General features: G+C 45.8%; 1 protein-coding gene across 4 annotated transcripts in view; it reads right to left on the reverse strand.

Moving 5' to 3' along the window:
• Positions 1-22,999, reverse strand: part of MYLK (myosin light chain kinase) — a 279,456-nt gene that overhangs the window by 169,915 nt on the left and 86,542 nt on the right. For 2 of the 4 annotated variants that reach the window (XM_060639756.3, XM_060639757.3), the window contains exons 1-2: positions 16,253-16,394; positions 10,382-10,549 (exon numbers count right to left, since the gene is read on the reverse strand). In XM_060639756.3, coding sequence (XP_060495739.3) covers positions 10,382-10,549; positions 16,253-16,282 — 198 coding nt within the window. In that variant the 5' untranslated portion in view covers positions 16,283-16,394. Of the gene's footprint in view, positions 1-10,381; positions 10,550-16,252; positions 16,395-22,999 lie in introns of those variants that run through there. The other 2 variants (XM_060639759.3, XM_060639758.3) reach the window with 1 other exon arrangement.

A 22,999-nucleotide genomic window follows, 5' to 3' on the forward strand; every position in this document is an offset into this window, starting at 1 on the left:
CGGGCACAGAGCAACTAGACAGACAGCCCATCCAACCATTTCACCTGCAGGCAAAGTAAAAAGACATTCTTCTGAGATCCTAATATCCATACTAAGAACTTTAGTTTTCTCTGTATGGATATTAAGTAAAACATCCTTTAGTCACCCTGACCTCTGTCCTACAGCCCACTCCTAATCTCTGCATGGTTTTACTTCACATACGTGGCTCTCACTGCTGAAGCCTCACCACTCATCTGCTATGGCGGGAGGTGCTGATACAGCCTTCCATGCAATCCCAAGAAAATCCCTCACCCACATTCCCACCCCTGTTCTCAGTACGGCTCAGAATTCATTCTCTTTTTAACCCTATCTGTTCATTTCAATGGCATATTTGGGGGGAGGAGAAGTCAGTAAGTCTGTTCAGTTCTGACATTTTGAACCAGAAGTGGCTATGTGCTGACAACGGTAGTTTGAGCGTACTTGCCCCATTCTGCTGCCTTTCCGTGGAACACTACAGCAACTCGGTAACACCCAGGCAGCCCTCTGCCAGCCTCCTTGCCCTGAGAATTTCTGAGCCACCTGAAATGGACAGCCAGGGAACCTTTGGGAGCATGTTCAAGTCTGCTGGATAGTAAGATTACCCTTCTTCAATGAAAATGGAAGACAGAGATTCTTTCATGAAGAGATTACATTTTTCTTCGAATGAATCTTATGCCCTAAATAAATGCTCAAGAATTTAATGTCTTATCTCTAATGTAAATGGAACAACTATTTTTATTTATTTATTCATTTAGGAACAACTATTTTTAAGATCTCTTCTGGCTCTGGGTCTCTGGTTTATGGGAACTGAATTAAATGTAAGAGTGGTCTCGACCAGCCCTGTCGAACAGCACTTTCTGCAATGACAGAAATGTTCAATAATCTGTGTGGCCCAACAAAGTAGCTAGTAGCTCTGTGTGCATACTGAGCACTTAAAATGTGATTGCAGTGGCTGAGGAACTGAATTTTAAATTTTATTTAATTTTAATTAATCTTAACCTAAACTGAAATAGCCACATGTGGCTAGTGGCCACCCTACTGGATAATATCGCTCTAGACCTTGGGCAACTCATTCTCACTGAGGAAACAAAAGACAATAAACAATAACTGATAAAACTGTAAATTGATAAAGGTAAAGATGAATCATACATGTGAGCATTACAGAAATTCAGAGAGGGAGCAAGTGAGTATTAGAAAGTTCATGTTTAGATCTATGAGGTAGATCTATGTGCTAATGTGAAAAATAAATGCCAAAAGATGTGAAGTCAAAAGACCAAGTTGCAGATAGGTATGCATACATGGGCCCATTGGTAAATATAAAAGCAAATGCAGATACACGCTTCTATGTGCATAGAACATTTCTGGAAGGATGCCCTAATTGTTGACAGTGATCACCTCTGGAGAACAGAAGTAAGGGTCAAGGCAAGGAACTTGCTTACATTGTTTGAATTTTTCAGTTTAACAATTAAACAATTTTTTTTCTCTATAACAAGGTTATAAGCAGAAATATGATTAACAAATAATACATTTTTAAAAGGCCAAAGAAGACAACTCTTTCCTGTGGTTATTACTCACGAATGATTTTATGTGATTATTGGGAATATTCCACATCCTATGACCATGGTTCTTCTGTACTCTAATAAAATCCTTTACAAAAAAAGCATACTTAAGGAGAGTAGCCTGAAGGAGGCAGAATTTAATTTGGACTCCTATTCTGGATGAGATGGAGAAGAGAAGAAAGGGTATTTTTTTTAATGTTTATTTATTTTGAGAGAGAGCGAGAGAGTGAGTGGCGGAGGGGCAGAGAGAGGGAAACAGAGAATCCCAAGCAGGCTCCACATTGTCAGGGCAGAGTCTGACACAGCAGGGCTAGAACCCACAAACTGTGAAATCCTGACCTGAGCTGAAACCAAGAGTCTGACACTTAACTGGCTGAGCCACCCAGGTACCCCAAGAAAGGGCATTCTTGATAGAGGCACGGCCTGAGGAAAGGAAAGGAGCAGGGACGCACGGGTGTGGGTGAACAGTGAGGGGTCTAGAAGGGCCAGACAGGGACTGGGATGGGATAAGGGGAGATAAGACCCTATAAGAAACATAAGACAAAATCCCTATGAACTTGAGTTAGCAAGAAGTCTAGAGTCTTAGGCCCCACCAACTTGGTTCTTGGGGGAACCAAACATTTACTGAGCACCTATCATGTGCCAGGCACTGTGTTACTCCTGGGGCACAAAGATGAATAAGAAACAGTCACTGAGTTCAAAAAACCAGATAAGACGTGTGACAGGGATGGCATCATACAGTATGAGAAATGCCATATTTAGACCCAAAAGTACTGCCTCCATAACTTACTGACATCACCGTAACAAGTTTTATAATTGCTCTGAGGCCCCAGTTCTTCCTCTATAAAAAAAAAATGGGGCTGACATTTTACATGCCCCACAGGGTATCAACAAATGCTACCTCCCTTCCTTTCACACTCTGCCCCATTCCTAACCCCAGATTGACAGGGAAGATAAAATATTTTCCTTATTTATCCTTTCTCCATAAAAGTGAAAGCAGAATGAAGTCCCCGTTATGTGTGCTGTGGGCTGGGTGAGCAGGGCTAGGGCTGGCTATGTTAGGAGGAGGAAGGGAGGAGAGCAGGACAGTGCTGGAGACCTAGGAGCTGGTGGCAAAGGCCTTTAAGGCAGTGCTGAAGAGCTGTACACAAGGCTCAGGGACACACAGCAGGGGGTGCACGGTCAGACCTGCACTGTGGAAGGACAAACTGGAAGCCCAGGGGTCAGAAAGTGGGAAACAGGTTTCCAAGCCACTGCAAACTTTGCCTTAATCTCCTCTCAATTCCTACAGTACGGGCAATTTGTTGAACTATTTCAAGCCTCTAATTATACACTGTCATATCCTACTGTTTTATATATACACATTTGTCTCCAGAACTACATCAAGATTCCTAAGGACAGAAAGCACAGAACAAATCAGGTACTTCCCTCAAATTTCTCAAAGTGGTTAAGCACTTCTGAGTTAGAAGTGAACTACAATCCAGCAATGATTCTATCAGGTATTTACCCAAAGGATACAAAGATACAGATTCGCATGAGAACATGCACCCCGATGTCTATAGCAGCACTATCAACAATAGCCAAACTATGGAGAGAGCCCAAATGTCCATTGACTGATGAATGGATAAAGAAGATGTAGTGTGCATGTGTGTGTGTGTGTGTGTGTGTGTACACATACACAATAGAATATTACTCAGCCATCACAAAGAATGAAGTCTTGGGGTTCCTGGGTGGTTCAGTCGGTTAAGCATCTGACTTTGGCTCAGGTCATGATCTCACAGTTCGTGAGTTCGAGCCCCGCATCAGGCTCTGTTCTGATAGCTCAGAGCCTGGACCCTGCTTCGGTTTCTGTGTCTCCCTCTCTCTCTGCCCCTCCCCTGCTCACACTCTCTCTCTCTTTCGAAAATAAACAAACATTAAAAAAAAAAAAAGAATGAAACCTTGCCATTTGCAGTGATGTGGATGGAACTAGAAGGTATTACGCCCAGTGAAATAAGTCAATCAGAGAAAAGCAAATACTACACGATTTCACTCACATGTGGAAATGTGGAATTTAAAAACAAAGCAGTTGAACATATAGGAAGGGGGGGGGGGAAGAAAAGAGGGAAACAAACCACAAGGGACTCTTAACCGTAAAAAGAGAAGAAACAGGATTGATGGAGGGATGTGGGTGGGGGATGGGCTAGATGGGTGATGGGTATAAGGAGGGCACTTGGTGTTGTATGTAAGTGATAAATCACTGAATTACACTCCCGAAACCAATACTGCACTGTATGTTAACTAAAATTTAAATTAAAAAAAAAGGGGGGGCGCCTGGGTGGCTCAGTCAATTGAGCGTCCGACTTCGGCTCAGGTCATGATCTCATAGCTCGTGAGTTCGAGTCCCGTGTCGGGCTCTGTGCTGACAGCTCGGAGCCTGGAGTCTGCTTCAGATTCTGTGTCTCCCTCTCTCTCTGCCCCTCCCCCACTCATGCGCACGCGCTCTCTCTCTCTCTCTCTCTCTCAAAAATAAACATTCAAAAAAAATTAATTAAAAAAAAAACCCAAAAGAAGTAAACTGGGAAGAAGTTAATGTGGGCTGGATACTACCATTGCTAAAGTGGAAAACTGAGGAATTATTCATGCTTTTGTGGGTCAGGTCTTCTCCGTTCCCTTCCTCCACCCTCCATGACTTAAATATAAACATGCCTTGATGAGGCCAGGCTGGCTCTTCATTTGGAAGCCCACTTCAGTAAACACAGAGACCCTCAGTTTGGATAAAAGCCTCACTTGGGCCGGACTTCTCAAGAGGCACTGAAGTATCAGCTCATTTGATTCACGGCACAGCCAGGGCTTATCACCATGTTTGCTTTTTCTGGTAAGAATGAATTCCAGGGCGAAGGGGAAGAAATCTCCAGTAATTTCAGTATATTTCCCCACCAGCTTGCTCCTTTCATATGTGACTCTGTGCTGGGGGAAGCAGTCCATCGGCACTTCAGCTGCCTGTATGGGCAACAGGACAGCTGGAAGGGTTCCCATCAGCCCCTGGCACTGGTGGGGCCCTGGCTATCTGCCCAAGGAGGCCCCCGCGCCTGGGGTCCCGGAGAGGTTCATCACCAGCAGCACAGTCCAGGATACTACTGTTCTCACCCTCATGGCAGCCTGTGCTGTGGGGGTCCCCCATGCATGTGGGCAGACAACAGAGCCCCACATCTGAGTTTTGTCTACGGACTTGTTCCCCCAAGCAAGCAGCTTCCCCTTGACCACCCCATTCAGGCCCAGCAGGCCTTCTCACGGGAAGAGGTCTACACAGGCATTGGAGTGGGGTCAGGGTCATTGGGTAGAGAACCCTGGGTGCCTGGGTGCTCAGAACACGGGGATGGTGTGGCTCCAGTAGGCACATCCCTGGGGCAGACAGATGCCCTGCTGTGAGGTGAGGGTACAACCAGATGAAGGAGCCAGGGTTTCTAGAATGTGGGCTCACTGCCTGGATCTAAAGGTAGTACTGAAGAGATAGAGATCCAAAGCTTTACGAGTTTCTGAAAATATAGTCTCCGGTTGACAGAGCCAAGAAAATTTTTTAAAAGGTAGGCAGGTTTGGCCTACTCAGTAGACCCTGATTGAATAGTGGTTTTCTAGAATGATATTATAGAAAATGTCATTAACAGTTAAATGATATTAACTTACCTCCTAAATCCATATGACTGACTTCCTCTCATAGATCCTAGACCCTGTCAGTTCAGGCCAAAGGCTACAGTCGGGAAAGAATGAATTCTTCTAGAATGCTGTTAACTGCAGGGCCACCTTCAACTCAGAATAAGGTACTCTCATCACTACTGGTCTATTTGGTAAGGATCTAAAGAAGTTTTTTATCCCTTTTTTATTGCAATATAATTGACCTACAATATTACGTTAGTTTCAGGTATACAACCCAATGGTTGGATATAAGTATATACTGTGAAATGATCACCACAGTAAATCTAGTTAACATCCATCATGACACACGGTTATAATTTTTTTTTCTTGTGATGAGAACTTTTAAGATCTACTCTCTTAGCAACTTTTAAATATACAATACAGTACTGTTAACTATAGTCACCATGCTGTACGTGACATCTCCATGACTTATTTATTTTATAACTGTAACTTTGTACATTTCTGCCTTTACCCATTTTGCCCACACCCCACCCCCACCTCTGGCAACCACCAATCTGTTCTCTGTATCTATGAGTTTGGGGTTTTTTTTTTTCTTTTTTTTAGATTCCACATGTAAGAGAGATCATACACTATTTGTCTTTCTCTGTCTGATCTGAAGGAGTTTTTTAGTTCTTCTCTGTGCTATGTCTTCTTCCTTATTTATTGCCATCAGTTAAAGACAGAGTATCTCCACATGCATCATTGGGTGTTTATCAGTTAGGAATATGTTTCTGTAAAATTTCTTGTGTGAATAACCACAGTCAAAGATCCTATCTAATAAAGTGTTTAAGCCTTAGGACATTTTGTCTCTTAGTTGCTGGTCATTATGCTCCCCCACCGCTGTATCCCCATCCTATGCCCAACCCAACCAATCCTCAGTGTTCTGATTTGTTGCCTCATGGTTTCAATATGGCTGCTGAGCATCAGGCATCATACTTGCATTCAAGGCAGGAGGCAGAGAAGGGGTGGAACATGAGAGCACCAGTGATTTTTTTTAATCAGAAAAGCAAACTAATAATGATAATAATGATAATAATAATAATAATAATAATAATAATAATAATAATAGGGCACCTGGCTGGCTCAGTTGGTTAAGTATCCGATTCTTGATTTTTGGCTCAGGTCATGATCTCATGGTCATGAAATCAAGCCCCACTTTGGGTTCTGCACTGGGCATGGAGCCTGCTTGGGATTCTCTCTCCCTCTTCCTCTGCCCCTCTCCTGCTCTGGTGTGGACATATGCACCTCTCTCTCAAAATAAGAATAATAATAAAATAAACCTGTTAAAAAAAAAAAAAAGAATGAAAAGCAAGAGCTTTCCCAGAAGTTTCCTAGCCAACTTCAGCCAGAATGTGTCACTGAGCCACCTCTATCTGCAAAGGAAGCCTCTACAGTAGCTTCTAGAGTAGAAAAGATCAAGGGCAAAGGGAATTGGTAATGGGTCAGCCATAATAAAGAGCAAAAGCCCTGATGGATGGGAGGTACTGAGACCTACAGAGCTGAACATCTCATAGTTTGGAGCTTCTCAGAAAGATATAAGCCCCAGGAGCACCTATGGTCCTACCTTCATGTCAACCAAATCTTCTTAATAGAAAGAGGGGCTTTATTGGAGGAAAGCATTCATTAAATCCTTGGCCTAAATATAGGTATAATAAGGAAGTGAGGGCAGGGTAGCAACAAATTTCTCTCTTTCAGGAATACGACCAAAAAGTACAAGCTTGAACCAACTTCTAATTACCAGCTTCAGAAGGCAGCAGGAAGCAAACCTTTATAACTTTCTCACATCCTGGTGTCCACAGTGTTTCCCTGAAGTGATGGGAGGGTCCTTGTGCCCTGAGCTGAAGAAGCTGGGACATCTTGGCACTTTCCATGCCAGGCTTTAGGACTCGAGCTGGTGGTGGCAACTTTAAAGAGGGGAGTGGATGGAGCTCTTAGGGACTGCCACTACGAGAGGGGGGGGTTCATGCCTGCTGCGACGGGCACCAGCCTGGACCTGAGAAGAAGCTTAATTTTAAAAAGTCACTCACTCATAAGAGATTCTGCCAGAGCCCAGATACTGAAGAGCAGAGATTCCCGAAGCGGCTGTGACAGACACCAGGACCGGTTTGTGCAGAATGGGCATCTAGAACAGGATGCACCCTAGCTCCTGGAGGGAGAGGTCCGCTGCAGGCAGGGTCTAGTGGCTGCAGCAGAGTAACATGCCCTGGAGGCAGAGAACCACTGACTACACTCAGTGGGTAACCCTGCTCAGTCTTTTATAACTAGCAACTCCTGCTCAAAGCCCAACGCCACTCCAGGCCCACACCACCTTACCTCTTCCTTCTCTGAGAGCATTAGGTCAGTAACACTCCCTATTCCCATCTCTGCTAGCAAAACAACCAGCATCCTCATTCTGTAATCTTTTGAGGTGGTTCTTCCTTGATGCAAAACATCCCTCTGTGCCCTTTGCTATGGAGATTACACACACTTGCAGCATGTTAGTTTCAGAGTGCTTTCTATGACAGCCTCTCCCTCTGCCTTTCCATATGCAAGCTCTCAGATGGAGCCAGACACTCCATCTAAGATCTCTCTGGAATTGTCTTCCTTCTGTGTCCACTATCCATCACATGCCTGCAAGGTGTTGTTCTGTGTTCATTCCAGGCAGGTTGGAAGGGGTAAAGTAGCTGTGCAGGCTGACTTTTAAGGAATACATTCATTTTGACATATAATCCACATGTAATATAGAAAGTCAACTTTCGGGGTGCCTGGGTGGCTCAGTCGGTTAAGTGTGTGGCTCCGGCTCAGGTTATGATCTCACAGTTTGTGGGTTCAAGCCCTGCATCAGGCTTTCTGCTGACAGCCTGGAGCCTGCTTCCGATTCTGTGTCTCCCTCTCTCTCCGCCCCTCCCCTGCTCACACTCACTCTCTTTCTCTCTCTCAAAAATAAACATAAAAAAAATTTTTTAATAAAAAGAAAGTCAAGTTTCATAAACATCAGCAAAATAAAAATTTCAAATAGAGAATGCTATACTACAAGAATACTGCAGGTCTACAATGTGAATGCATTAAATCCACTGAATTGTTTACTTTATGATGGTTAAATTTATGATGCATGAATTTCACCTCATTTAAAAAAATACTACTGTATTCCTACACTTGTTAACTTTATGAAGTGGTTTTACCATTTTCTTCCTCAACTCATTTTCTTCACACTCATGTAGGCTAGTTGTTTCTTCTCAGATAGGGAAACCTATCTGGTCCACAGAATGTATGAAAGCCACCTGGAAAGCCACCAGGTCCACAGAATGTATAAAGCCAACCGAACGATGACCAAGCAACAAAGAACTCAGTGTGCCGATTCCTGGGTCAGCACTCATTCCACAAAGGTTCCAAATCAAGTAACTCAAGGGCCCGGTTCCTTCATGGCTTTCAAAGGCAGCAAAGGAAGCAGAAGCACCACCACGTATAAAGGAAGCTAAGTCCTCTCTTCCTCTCTATGTCTGCCTGAATTTGAGGAGGAGTTCGTCTCTCAGAGGCAGTTGGGCAGGAGTGTAGGTACTGGAGGTGAGATAAGTTTGCTAAGCTATTTTTCAAGTTCATTTTTTATGTTTTGATTTTTAAGTATAAAGTCAGTGTTTTAGAACACATTCACAAAGTGGAACAGCCACCATCATGATCTAATTCTAGAACACCTCCATCATCTCCAACAGAAACCCTCTACCTATTAGCAGTCCCTCCCCACTCCCCCCTGACCCCCAACGACCACAGATCTATGATAGGTTTGCCTATTCTGGACATCTCATACCCACGAGGACATTCACCATGTGGTCTTTTTTTGTGCCTGGCTTGTCTCACTTAGCATAATCTTCTCAATGTGCATCCACATTGCAGCGTGAATCAGTATGTCACTCCTTTTCATGGCTTTAAGCCATTTCTAAATCCCCAGGGATTCTTCTGTTGTTTCTTTCCTGCCAGCTGTGGGGATGCAGGGCCCACAGTCAGGGCAACAGAAAAGATCTCTCATTCCAGCAGGGGCCCAGAAAGAAGAAACAGAACCCTCAGCAGCATCACCAACATTCCCCCACGATCTTCTTCAGGGGGAAGGTCAGATTCACTGGCAAACAGTCTTAACCACAGGGCCCATGAAAAGCGTCCATCCCAGGGCACCCTGCACAAAGATGGTGAGGGCCATCCTGCACAAAGCCAGACCTAGTGCTTAAACAAAGGCAAGGTCCGGTGTCATCTGGGATGGTGATGCACTTGACCCCATCCTTCCCACAAGCACATAGGAGCCTGCTCTTAAATTGTAGATTTATAACGCAACCTATGAATTTCTCATCACCTCAGCTGTCTTTTGCTCAATCAAAGCCTTCTAGCCTCTAAAGTGTTTCCTGGGGTAGATTCCCCACGTTTAATCCCAGGACAAATATTACTTGCAAACATTCCTGACTTGCACATGCATCTCCATGTCAGGTGGATAATTTGACGTCCTGGAGGCCTGAGCCAGCAGCTCACCACAGGTCCCTTCACTCAGGCATAATAACCTCAGGACTCTCACAGCTACTCTTCAATGTCCTCATCTTCTTCTCCTTTCTAGTACAAGGTGGGCAAGGAATTATCACACCCATTTGCAGAAGAAATGGAGGCCCAGGAAGAGCAAGAGACCAATATTAATTAGCACAAGGGGACCAAACTGATAAGGGGTCTTATCTTCCACCCCACTATTCTGGATGTGCCAAGATGACACATGAGAGGGCTAGTTAATGAAATACTCCTTTGAAGAAGAAAGTGAAAGAAAAGCTACAGTCGGTTCTCAACTGTCCAGATTTGAGGACACATATTTAAACCCAAGCTGTATGGTTCCTGCCACCAGCCCATGTCATCTTCTATAATTAGGCAGCACATAATGTAATGACCTACATTAACAGCAAAACACCTCAGTGCCACTTCCCACCCTCGAGCTGTCCGACACAGACCAAAGTCAATCATAAACAAAAGAAGTCGGTCAAACTGAAATATATTCACTTTATGTGTGGGTCCAAAGAAAACCAGGCCTTCCACCAGATCCAGCCTGCTGAGGAAAGGGCTCGAGAAGCAGTGATGACCTTGCCCATCTCTTCTCCAGCCTCCCCTCCAGCCATGCTTCTTACCCTCCCTTCAAACTTGGCGGTGGCTCCTTCTCTGATGCAGAGGTTCCGAGGGGGCACAATGAAAGCAGGGGCCTCGGTCAGGGGCATGGAACCGACTCTCGAGTGATCCACACTGATGGAGGTTTTGGAAACCTGTGTTGAGGCAGCCAGCTTCACATCCCCCATGGTCTGCAAACAGGAAGGAAGACCAGGTCAGATGAGACAAAGTATAAGCCCTCATCCCTATGCGTGGCGAGCATTCCCAGTGTGCTGGTGGGGCCCCTGTGTCGTGGGTTCTGTGGGGAACAGGCACCCCGTTACATCAGGGTCTGTTAGAGCTCCTCTCTGGGAATGAGAAGCTCTGTGTGCTCCACACGCAAGGCTGCCAGGGTAAGTCCCAGCCTGGCCCAGACACCAGCACCAGGACCACATGCTGGCCTCCTCAGAACCCAATGGAGAACTTCTAGGAAAGGGGCAGGTAGGATAAGAATGGAGAGACCAGCTGATCTCAGCATTTCTACAACTGACAGCTAAAATCAGTAGTTAATAGTCATTGGCCTTCAGGATCAACAAGTACATCAGGCATTCATGGCAGAAAGTAAAAGCTGCTTTTGCGTGAACTATGAGAGTTCACAGGCTAAAGAAAAACAGGATCCATATTCCCAGAAAGGAAAGAGTTGGGGTTAAAACAGCAAGAATCCCGGCCGAGGTGAAGTGAGGTGAAAGTGAACAGATGAATGGAGAGAAGGAAGCACATCTAGGGAGGACATCCCACATCTAGGGACTAGATCGTGGAAAGCCTCGAAGGTCACAGAACATTAGGGAAGGGAACATTCTAAGATTATTCAGGCAAATTCTTCTGTTTATAACTGAGCCCAGAGAGGGTAAGTCACTAGCCCAAAGAGACAAAGCAAAATGATGGCATCACTGGCAAGAATACCTCAGGCTCCCGGCTCCTGGCACAGGGCCCAGGTGGGACAGGACAGGATGTAGATGGGGACTGGCATGTTAGCAGGAACAAAGGGACTTCCTTAGTGGAATTGGTAACAGGTGTGAATCTCAGATCTTGGTGGGAAGCAACAGAAAGAGACTCAGGGGTTCTCATAAGTAAAGAAGGGATTTGTGGGAAAGATGGGGGAGGAGGAGTTCCCCAAATGCACAGGAAAGACTGGAGGACAAGGCTGGGAGAACAAGCAGCAGCTGAGAAGAAGCTGGGCAGTCAGACCCCAGTCAAAGTCACTGGATACCCAAGGGCACCAGGTGGAATAATGTCTTAAGTATCCCTGCTCAAGGTTCCAAGTCCAGGTGGGAGCCTCACCAGGCTGGAACAACTCAAGGTTGGGGACCACGTCTTACTTGCCATGGAACAGCGGTATCTGGGGCATGTAATTAGTTAGTGTAAGTTTGACAACATTTAACAACAATAAAGTAGGCATGTGTCTTCTGAAGCTCAAGTTAAAGTAACAAAGACTTAGGTTTGTTTGTGACAGGGCACATCCCCTGCTTGACAAACCTAGCTTTCTCTTTTGCTGAAAAGGTATTATGTTTGCAAACAAAATCCTTTCCAAATGGTAAGATTCACAGGCTCATGGCAGTAGATAACAGTAGAAGCAAAACTTATGTAGCACTATCTATCAGGAACTATGCTAAGCACTTTTAAATAACAACTCATTTGCTCCTCACAACACTATGAGGCAGATAATCTTATCATCCCCATTTTATAGATTAGAAACTGAGGCACAATGAGATTAAGAAATTTGCCCAAGGTCATGGCGTTTAGTAGGGGCCAGAACTGGCATTTGAACCCAGGAGTCTGGTGCCAGGGCTCCTACTCTTAACCACTGGCTCTCTTGCCTCCTGTAAGCAGTCTGTTGGCTGGTGGAAACAGGGTCTGAGGTTGGGGTAACAAGTGAAAAAGCAGACAGCCGTTAGCATATCACATATAAAATTAAGATTTTTCTGCATGTCAAACAAATGTCCAGCAACTGATAAATGGGTAAAGAAGGTGTGGTTTATATATACAATGGAATATTACTCAGCAATGAAAAACAATGAAATCTTGCCGTTTGCAACAACATGGATGGAACTATAGTGCAGTATGCTAAGTGAAACAGAGAAAGACAGATATATGATTTCACTCATATGTGGAATTTGAGAACCTCAACAGATGAACATAGGGGAAGGGAAGGAAAAATAAGATTAAAAAAAGAGAGGGAGGCAAACCATAAGAGATTCTTAAGTACAGAGAATAAACTGAGGGTTGCTGGAGGGGAAGTCGGTGGGAGGATGGGTTAAATGGGTGACGGGCATTAAGGAGGGCACTTTTCAGGATGAGCACTGGGTGTCATACATAAGAGATGAATCACTGGCTTCTACTCCTGAAGGCAAGACTATACTGTACATTAACTGACTTGAATTTAAATTAAAAACAAACAAAAAACATACCATCAACAACATTAGAAGATGGATGATAGTCTGGGAACAATTGTTTGCAACAAAAACAAAGGACTGGAATACTTTACATCTGAGAAGAAAACAGCCCAGCAGATAAACGGGCAGAGGCTATGATGTGGGTGGCTCACTGAAGACACCGAATGACCACTGAACAAATGGATACTGCCTGGTCTCAGTAAGAATGCAAGAGCGCAAATTAAGAACAACCTATCTTCTTTTTCAAAAACTGACCAAACAGGCATTTAAAAAACAAGATAACATGAAGTGCTGGGAAGACTGTGGTAAGGTGTTTCACTCACACCCTCCTGGGGGGAATGTAAATTGGTGTGATCTCTCCAGAAAGCAATTTGGCAGAGAGATTCTGGAAAAAAAAAAAAAAAAAAAAGTCTATCTCTCCTCCCAGAAAGCCTCCATTTAGAAAATGTATTATTAGGCAAGAATCAGAGACGCAGCACAAAATTTATATCTAAGAAGGCTAATCACATTATTTATAGCAGAAGAAATAGAAAAATTATCCTGTGGAGTAGAAATAGAAAGAAAGACCCAGTTAAATATGCAACAGTGGGAACTGGTTAAACACAGTGGAATATCAGGGGGTTATGCGAGTGTATATTTACAAGGAAGATAATGATAGGAATTGAATGATATAGGAATTTTAAACTCAAAATAAGTTTTACTATGGAAAATTTCAAACATACACAAAAGTTGAAAGAATGCGAAAACAAGCACCTCAAATACCCATCATGTAGATTCAACAAAGAACATTTTGCCATATTTATATCATCGTGTTTGTATATGTTCACACAACAATTTCAAAGTAATTGTGATATTTTAATAGCAAAAGTCAGGATATATTCATTCAGTCAAGTAAAATATATCTCTTGAACATCAACCATGTGCCAAGTGAGGTGCTTGGGATACAGCAATGAACAATGACATGTGCGTGGCAAGTGTGGTTGCACGGTGGTAGGGAAGGAATGGGGTTCTTAAGTCCTGCACAGCTACCTAGGACCATCCCCTAGAGGGGACACTGCTCGCTGTGCCCTCCTCTGATACCACTGAGGAGGGGACAGATACACTCTGTTGCCAGCAGGGGGAGGTGGTAGGGGAGGGCATAGGTTTCATGAGGATCAGACCCTGCCACAAATCCAGGGGCACTGTTACTTTCCAGCTGTGAACTGTAAGGTACTTCAAGTCTCTCGGCCTCAGTTTCCTTTTCTGTAAAATGGCTGTGATAACATCAGCCTCAGAGTGTCACAGGGAGGATGGGATTTGAGTGAGAGCACATATAAAACACACAGAACAGCATGAAAGGGGTTCAATCAGTGGTAGCTAATCACCATTGCCATCATCCAGGTCCCAAAGGGAAACCACTCTCCCAACCCTGCAGGACACCAACCCTCTCCACTGAGAACAGCAAGGAGCCCAGGCCAGCCCAGTGACCTTCAGGGCAAAAGTATCTGAGCAGGATTACTGTGACCGGTAGTAGGAAGTAGATGGCAGCACTCTGTGAGGAGGCAGGGAAGGAGGGCTCCAGGACCACCGCAGCCTCCCTCAGCAGCGTCACGTCTGTCCCAGCACTGCCACAGAATGGGCAGTCCCCATAGTCTTACAAGGCAGTTCTGACTATGCTCCTTTCACAAAGGAGGAGGCAAGCTCAGAAAGCCAATAAAGCTTGTCCAAGGTCATAGAGCTAAGAGGTAGAAACCAAACCCAAGTCTGACCTCAGTCATACCCTGCAGGCCTCCTAGAGGGCCCCATGACCCAGATGAGATGTTTCCTACTGTCCCCAGTAAAGGGAGATGTAGTAGCAGAAGCTTAGGAACCACACAGAGGACAGGGGACAGGGAATGTGCCTCCCCTTCTGCTCTTAGGTCTGGCTTTGGAAGACACAAGACTGTCCCCCTTATGCTTTCTGGGCAGCTGGAAACGAAGAGTGGTGACATCAGGCTCAGGACCCTCTCTACAAACTGTCCTGAACCAAGATCTTCTGAGATCCCTCTAAATCTCCTGAAGGCCCTGGATGCTATCATCACTGGGAAAGTGCTTGGCTCCAAGAGCACAGAGGATAAAAGTCATCTATATGTAGGGGAGGTCTGGCTTCATGGTTAGAAAAGGAACAGGCAAGTCAATATAGCCAGGAGACATCCAGTCCCCCATAAGGTGGTGGTAGGGGGTGGGGTGGTTACTTAACTATTAGGCGAGCAGGACTAGAGTCCAGTCCCAGGCTGGCCAGACACACCAAACAGCTTCGCTCAGCCCATCACCCCACCCACTGGCATCAGCAGCATAAACAGAATCTGTCTACATTGAGAAGTAATGGGTACTGACATATTTGGAATGTTCTATCAAAAAATAATCATAAATCAAGGGTGCCTGGCAGGCTCAGTCAGTGGAGCATGAGACTCTTGATCTCGGGGTTGTGAGTTCAAGCCCCCCGTTGGGTATAGAGATTACTTAAAAAAAACCTTTAAAATGATAATAATAATAATAATAATAATAATAATAATAAATCAAACCATACCATTCTTATTCCCTCCTAATCTCTCTTGCAGCCTGATGACCACGTTCCAGTTGAGAACTCCAGAGGAGCTGGCTAACTCTGCAATAATTTCTCTACTGGCACGCAGTGCTCAATTGCTGGAAACACACCCCAGCTCAGAGATTCGTTCAATACCAGTTAAATGCAGATCAAAGGACAAAGAATTAAGAAGAGAAAAAAATGGAGGAGGGGGGTCAAAGAGAGCGAGAACAGCCCCCCGCCTCCCTAATGCTCGGGCCAAAGCTCACCACCAAATAAGGTTTTTACGAGTAACATAATTAATCATCCAAAGCAGCACTAAGTTAACTTGACTTCAATTTGATCAAAAGCACTCTAAATTGTCTCTTGAACCCAGAAAAGAACATTTTCAACTATGGCCCAAAGAGAGTGAACTCTGAGGCAAAAAGACTCCGAAGAAAAGTTTACAAATTAGGGACCAAGTGATACAGCAGAACAAGTTTAGAGAAACCAGCTGTCCTCTTCTCTACCCAAAGTACATACATTTTAAATGACTGTGGTCTCTAGGCACCTGAGCTAGCAGCAAGGCATCCTGGAAATACCATACCTTCCCTATAGGGCCAGGCTCCCAGCAGGCTGTGCGCTGGAAGCCTGGCAGCCGGCCGTGAACCCGCCCTCCAGTCCTGGCACGCAGTGGGGGCAGCAAACCACCCAGGTGCAAGGGCCCCAGGCAACGACAGCTTTCCTCCCCCCCCCCCGCCCCCCCCAAACCTTAATCTTCTCTCTGCTGTGCACTCAAATCCTGACCAATTCCCTAATCGCTTCTAATACCGGAGTGAGCTTCTCCTTGGCTGCAGGCTGTGCCAGGTGGACTTGCTGTGACCCACAGAAGCAAGCGGTGGGGCAGGGCCATACACCAGAGAACTGACATGCCTTACCGTGGCCTCTTCCCCGGGCAGCTCTCCCATGAGTCGGGCTGCACGGGCAGCCACGCTTTACCAGTGGACTGCAGAGATTCCTGTCCAAGGTCCGTCTGAGAAGGAAGACGGTGACGGAGAGCCAGGGACGCTGTGGAGCCCAGGGCTAGACTGAAAAGCTAAGGGGCGTGTGCCTGACTCTGCTCACAGATGTTGCAACTTGCCTTCCGCCGGGGCAGCCAACTCCGCTCAGTCAGGGAGATCTGTTGTTCTAATCCACCCAGCTGGGGTGACCTTTGAAACCCCTGGCCGCCAGCTGTAGAGGCTCTCAGTGGAGTCCCAGGGAGTCCAGGAGAGGAAGCTCACAGGTTTTTACTCATTCAGAGCTGCCGATTCCAATCTCAGTGTGGAGGGAAGGGGGGAGGCTGTCAAGCAGAGAGCTGAGCCCTTGGAGGGGCGATCCACAACCTGCCTGGACTGTCCAGATCCACAACCTGCCTGGACTGTCATTCACCCCTTGGCACATCTGGCATGGGATTACCATACAGGACTCGTGGGACATGTGCCTCCTGAGACCAGTTCTTTACTCCTTAAGCTAGAGAAGCCCTGCATACGGTCCCTGTAGTGAGAGGCAAGCCCAGGGAACAGATGGATGGGGAACCCCGTGCTGCAATTATCTTAAGGAATCTGGGCTGAGATGTGAGCCAGACTCCGAGGGTTCAAGTCGTGCACAGGACCTAGCAGGGCACATCCTGACCCCTGTGGAGCTGCAGGACCGGTCCTTGGTGCATGCCTCTAATACATGGTAGCAAGGTGATGCCGCACCCAGTCCTTCTCCTCCAGGGGAGAGGATTTCCATAGTTCCAAAGGGATCTCTCATCCTATGCAACTCACGCCATGGGACAAACTGCAGATGTCTCAATCAGCAATGACATGACTTTAAGCTTTTCCATTGGGCCCTGTCCGATCCTTGAGTAACTGGGATTCCTGTAACACTTAGGTGACCCCTTACCCTCTAGCTCAGCAGTTCTCAAACTCTTTGGTCTCAGAGCCTTAAAACTTAGTGAGGTTCCCAAAGAGCTTTTGTTTATGAGTTATTGTTGACAGTGTCTACAGCATTCAAAATCAAAACTAATAAATACTAATTCATTCAAAACATCAATAAGAAGCCCATTATATGTTAACATAAATAACACTTTTAAAAGAAATAATATATTGGGGCGCCTGGGTGGTTCAGTCAGTTGGGCATCTGACTTCAGCTCAGGTCATGATCTCATGGTTGATGAGTTCGAACCCCACATCAGGCTCTGTGCTGACAGCTCAGAGCCTGGAGCCTACTTCAGATTCTGTGTCTCCCTCTCTCTCTGCCCCTCCCCTGCTCATGCTCTGTCTCTCTCTCCTTCAAAAATAAATAAACATTAAAAAAATTTTTTTAATAAAAATAAATTACTTTCCAAAATAAAAGTTTAGTAAGAAGAATTGTTCATTTTTGCAAATTTCTTTAATGTCTGGCTAACAGAAGACAGCACTAGATTTTCATATCTGCTTCCACATCCAGCCTTCTATGATATCATAGTATTTGAAGCTGCTGGAAAACTCCACTTGAGAGAGAAAGAGGGTGAAAAAGGCAAATGCCATCTTATTACAAAGATGATTTGGACCTCTGGGCCCCTGAAGGAGTCTTGGGGATCCCAAAGATCCCCCGCGGGCACACTTGAGAACTGTTGCTTTAACCCAGCCCCTTGTTCTGCCCATCACCATGTGCTCTCATGTCTACCCTCCTAAAAATGCACAACTGGAAAGGGAAAAGTGGTTTTAAAGGAATAGTAGAGTGTGGCTTTGAAGAATGGGTGGGAAGATGGTGAAACAATATCTAATTTGATTCTACCTTTTCTTCCAAAGACAACGGTTGAACAAATGTGCCCCAGAGAGATTTGAAGTTGAGACAGATACTGATGAAGAGAACACCCTTAAGTCAATTAAGTCCTTGGCCAAGACTGAATATAAATAAACCCCAGACCTCTGGAAGACATGGCAAATATCTTAATACTTTATGGCTAATAAAGGAAGAAATAAATCCAAAACACAATGCTGTTCACCACTGAGGAACAGAGTGAATCTGGTTCTAAGTCTTAGATGGAGGTCTCTGGTGGTGGCAACAAGAATGGAAACTCGTTTTGAACTGGACAGAACCAAGGACAATGGTGTGGACAAAAACATGGGAGGCGTGTCCATCAGTCCTGTGGGTTACACTAAGCAAGTAGGAACAGCTGACATGCTGGCTGTTAAATACAGCCCTGAAAAGTCAGCAAAATGGACCAGAGCTTAAGAGGAAACTTAAAAGAACAACTGTTAAATTCCAGTACTGAGGCTCGAAAGCAAAATCAAAACAACTGTCCAAGTGCAAAAGGGCTGATTGGAAACACTGGACACAGATCTCTGGCCCCATGATTAGGTCGGGCCCCATGTTAGCATGAGCAGCATGCATCAAATCCCTTATGTCCTCTTTGTCCCACAGACCATAGTTAACAGTCACGTAGTTGTGCATGTATAGGACTAACATCTGTCTCCCCCACTAGAACACAAACTCCACCAGGTCACAGGCCCCGTGATTCACTAACTACCATGTTCCCAGTGCCTACAATATGATACATTCTCAATAAATACCTGTGGAATATATGAATGAATAGAAATTTGAGCTAAAAAAAGAATTTAAAAAATCTCCTCCAAGCTATGACAGCACTTAACTTTATTGCATGGAATCTCGAGAACATTAGAGAGAGGATGTAGGAAAAGAAATGGGTGAACAGATCACAACAATAAAAAAAAAAAAAAATCTACCCTCTGGAGCCCACAGGTACTTGGTTCCAGACACATGGGTGCTAATCTGGCTTTAAACCAGGCATGTAACTCGTGTATCTTTCCTACTCTGCTTCTCAGTCTTCCAGTGTGTGAAACAGGCATGATGATGTCCTGCCTTGGATAGACCTTCTGAGTTTCCTGCTGGGGTGTCCTGCCGGCATTTCCAGGTGACTTGGATCCAGGTCCTCAGCTTCCCAAGTGAGAGTACTCAAAGCCAGCCCACTGTGTCCCCCATGGCAGAGTTCTTCCCTGAGCCACCAGGCAGTCTGTCCCCTCCCTTGGGCTTCCTGGGTCTTTCCTCTTGAAAAGCACATTAAAGGAGGGCTGGGTGTCCACAGGCAGATGAGCTGCCCACGTCAGCCTGGCCACATCAGCAGAGCAGCAGACCACGGGCGGGAGGAGGATGTCGGCTCAGCAACACTACTCTGAGTGCCCACATCTTTGGCAGAAAGTTATTTTTAAATTTTCTTAAAAGGGGACACACACACACACGCACACACACACATGCACACACACAGATCAAATCAAATAAACACACCCAACCACATACATAGTGTGAACGAGCGAGGCCTGGTCTCCTGGAGCTGTTCTCTTCCTGTTGGGATTCTTGCTTAATTTGGGATTTAATGAGAACAGGCTGAGAGAAACTTTTTGCAATAGAAGTCACATGCAAAACAAAAAATATATCAAAGCCAGAACCAGAGACCCTGATCATAACTAAATTAGCAAAAGACACATTTCTGTCACAATCTAGCAACAATCCCAATGTGTGTTCATTCTATTATCAGGTATTATTGCTACAAAAGTAAGTCTGGGGTCACAAGTGTGTTGATCCAACCACCCCCTTCTCAAACACCATGCCTCCTCCCTCCATTCTGTTAAGCCATACCAATTGTGCCCAGTTTCCTAAAGAGATGAGAGTTGTGATGCTCATGTAGGGGCAGCCCTATCACCCTAAGACCACGGGAGCCCAGAGAATCACCTCAGGGAACAGGCACAGGCTTCTGTCCCTAGGATGCCCCACAGAGGAAAACAGAGTGCTCTACAGTCAGATGTTGCATTCACCACCGCTAAACTGTGTGGCTTCGAGCCAAGGGAAAACCTCTGAAAGTCTTAGTTTACTTATCTGTAAAACAGGGTTCCTACTAAGACCCCATTCTCTGCAGGGCTGCCGTGGGGATCGGCAGTGTGTTTGAAAAGCAGCCCCAGCCCCGTCTCTGACAGAGAAGAAGTGCTCAATCCATGGCAGCTGCTGTGGTTAACATCATTGTTGTTGTTTTAAGATTTCTTTCAGGAGCTCGGAGGATAGAAGCAGCCTCGGCCGTGGAAGGGGCCACAGGAGAAACCAGGAGGCATCACTGGAGGGTAAAACGGCACCAAAGAGGCAGTCAGCAACTCTGGTTCTCACTGTGGCTGCACCTTAACCAGCATCTTAAGAAAGTCACTTCCCTTCTCTCCCTGTGGTCTTCTCTCTGTGTGGCCTGATGGGCCTCTCTGGACACTTCCTGCCCTAGTGCACCTGTGTCTTCTGGACTGCTGCCAGCCCTCCACAGGGCACCTGGACAGGTGGGAAAAGGTACAGCAGAGGGAGCCAAGCCCAGAGCAGGAACATGATGCAGGATACCAGGAGAGGAAGAAAGAAGCTTCTGTTCCCAGCCCACCACACAAGGCCTCACAGGCTGGACAGCTGAATCAGGCAGGCACACCAGTCATCAAGGCACACCTATGAGACATCAGCACTGCCATGAGGACAGAGACTGGGCCAGTGCTAAGAACGGGCACTCTATGGTTATTCCAGCTGTGCTGGCCTCTGGCCAGCTCCCAAGTTGAGCCTCTGGTTTTAGGAGGTCTGTCCAGAAAGAAACTGGGGTTGAAAAAGCTGGGAGGAAACCCCAGGTGGGGAGGAGAGGAGAAAAAGAGAGAACCAATAATAGTTACTATTTAGTGAGCACTTACTATGTGTCAAGAGTACTACTGGAGTGCTTAAGATGACTTACTTCATTTAGTCCCTTAGAGTGGCATATATTAACAGCAAAATCAATGGGGCAGAGTATTTTCATTCACTTATAAAGTAAATGAAACATATTACTTTGCTTTCTATTGCTTTATTCTTCTCTCACTCTCCTGCCCCAGTTCAGCCAACGTTTAGTAACTTAGTGTCAGAGGGATGAAGGAAGATCTAGAAAGGAGAGGGGGAGGGAGTAAAGGAGAGGTCACCACTCTGTGCCATGAGTGTGCCCCCCGCCTCCTCTCCTGATCTTCAGAGAAGTCCAGAAAAGCTCTGAAAAAGAAGGCCCAGGAAGGAAGTGAACCTCATGATGTTGCTGACCGCTCCTTGCCCTAGAGGGGGCTCTGAACAGCTGATTGAGCTCCAGACTGGCATGCCCCACCCCTTCTTTCTGAGTCAGCCTAAAGCACACGTTACCTCTCTGCTTTCTGCAGGGAGCTGCGGTGTGACAGCGATCTGAAGGGACAGGCCTAGAGGACGCTGTGCTGGGAGGGCCTGTAGATTCTAAGAACACAGATATACATGAGGGTGAGCATAGCCTGCCTAGGCCTGGCTGCTGAACGCAGTCCCTGCTCCTCTCCTCACGGTTTAGGGGAGCTGCCAGCATCCCCAGGCCTGTTTCTCCTGGGAAAATAGCTCTGTGGTTGGACTAACGTCAGGCTGATTTGAGGACAGACCGATCTGAGGAGACAGAATGAGGAGGGCCACTTTGTGGGAGCCCCGCCTTTTGGTGCGAGAGCCTCAGGCATTGGGCTAGAACAGTGTCTTCCAAGGACAAGGGCAGCAGCAGGAAGCCCCACCAGCAGGAGGGGCTGCGGAGATGTGGCATGCTGCTAAGAACCAGGGCAGGGTTTGAAGCTCATCTCTAGCCACAAGCTGTCCACAGCCCCTGCTGGACCTCCTGGGGCCCAGGGCAGTGCATCTGGTTCTAGCATGTGCGTGCTTTATGCAAGCTCTCCTTACTTAGAGGCCTGGGGACACTTCTCTTGAAAATCCTCTCCCTTGTGACACAGCATAGGAAAATGAGGCACGAGCCAACGTGATGCGTCAGCTCCCATGGGCCCCAACGCTAAATTCGAGTGTACAGCTGTTTTCCAATTACTCCCACCAACACATCGTGTCTCCTCTGGCTGAAGCCAAAGGCCTGGCAAACTGTTAGGGATTTCTAGTGTTCCTGCCACCCTTGACTAGCATGGAGACCAGAGGGCAGGTGCGAGGGAAGCAGAATGAGGAGGGAGCCAAGGCTGGGTGTCTCCAACACGCCAGAGGAGGGAGTGTGCTAATTCCAGTGGGGTTTTCCCCACACAGTTTTTAGGCCGGCTGCCTCAGCTAGACAGAAAGGACCAATTCCCACACTGAATCAAAAACACAGCTGCCATAACCACCAGTCCTAAGACACGGGTAACAACAGATGGGCAGTTTAAGAGCAAGCTAGGTAGTGACAGCCAGCCAATGGACTCCAGTGAGGGGTCTCATCACAGGTCATCACAGGACCTGTAGTCAGACAAAAATGCCCGGACTTGAACCTGCCTCTGCCACTTAGTAGCTAAATGACCTTGGGCAATTTACTTAATCTCTCTAAATCTCAATTTCTCTGTAAACCTGTTTTGTAGGGCTCTAAAGAGATTAGAAGTGACTTCAAGTATCTAACACGGAGTATATACTTGGAATACCCAATACTTTGTAACTATAATATGCAAAGTACTTCTAACAATGCCTCACACACAGCAATCCCTCCCTCAAATATAAATATTTCAAAATTATCAAATAATTGATAATTATTTATCAATTGATGAAACAATTTTTATGAAGAATAAGAGATCACACTTAATTTAGATGTTCTAATTTATTTTAAATATTGCTGCAAATATTGCCCTCTTGCAAAGAGTAGATTACTA

The sequence above is a fragment of the Panthera onca genome, chromosome C2, assembly GCF_046562875.1.
Source record: "Panthera onca isolate mPanOnc1 chromosome C2, mPanOnc1 haplotype 2, whole genome shotgun sequence".
Lineage (NCBI taxonomy): Eukaryota > Metazoa > Chordata > Mammalia > Carnivora > Felidae > Panthera > Panthera onca.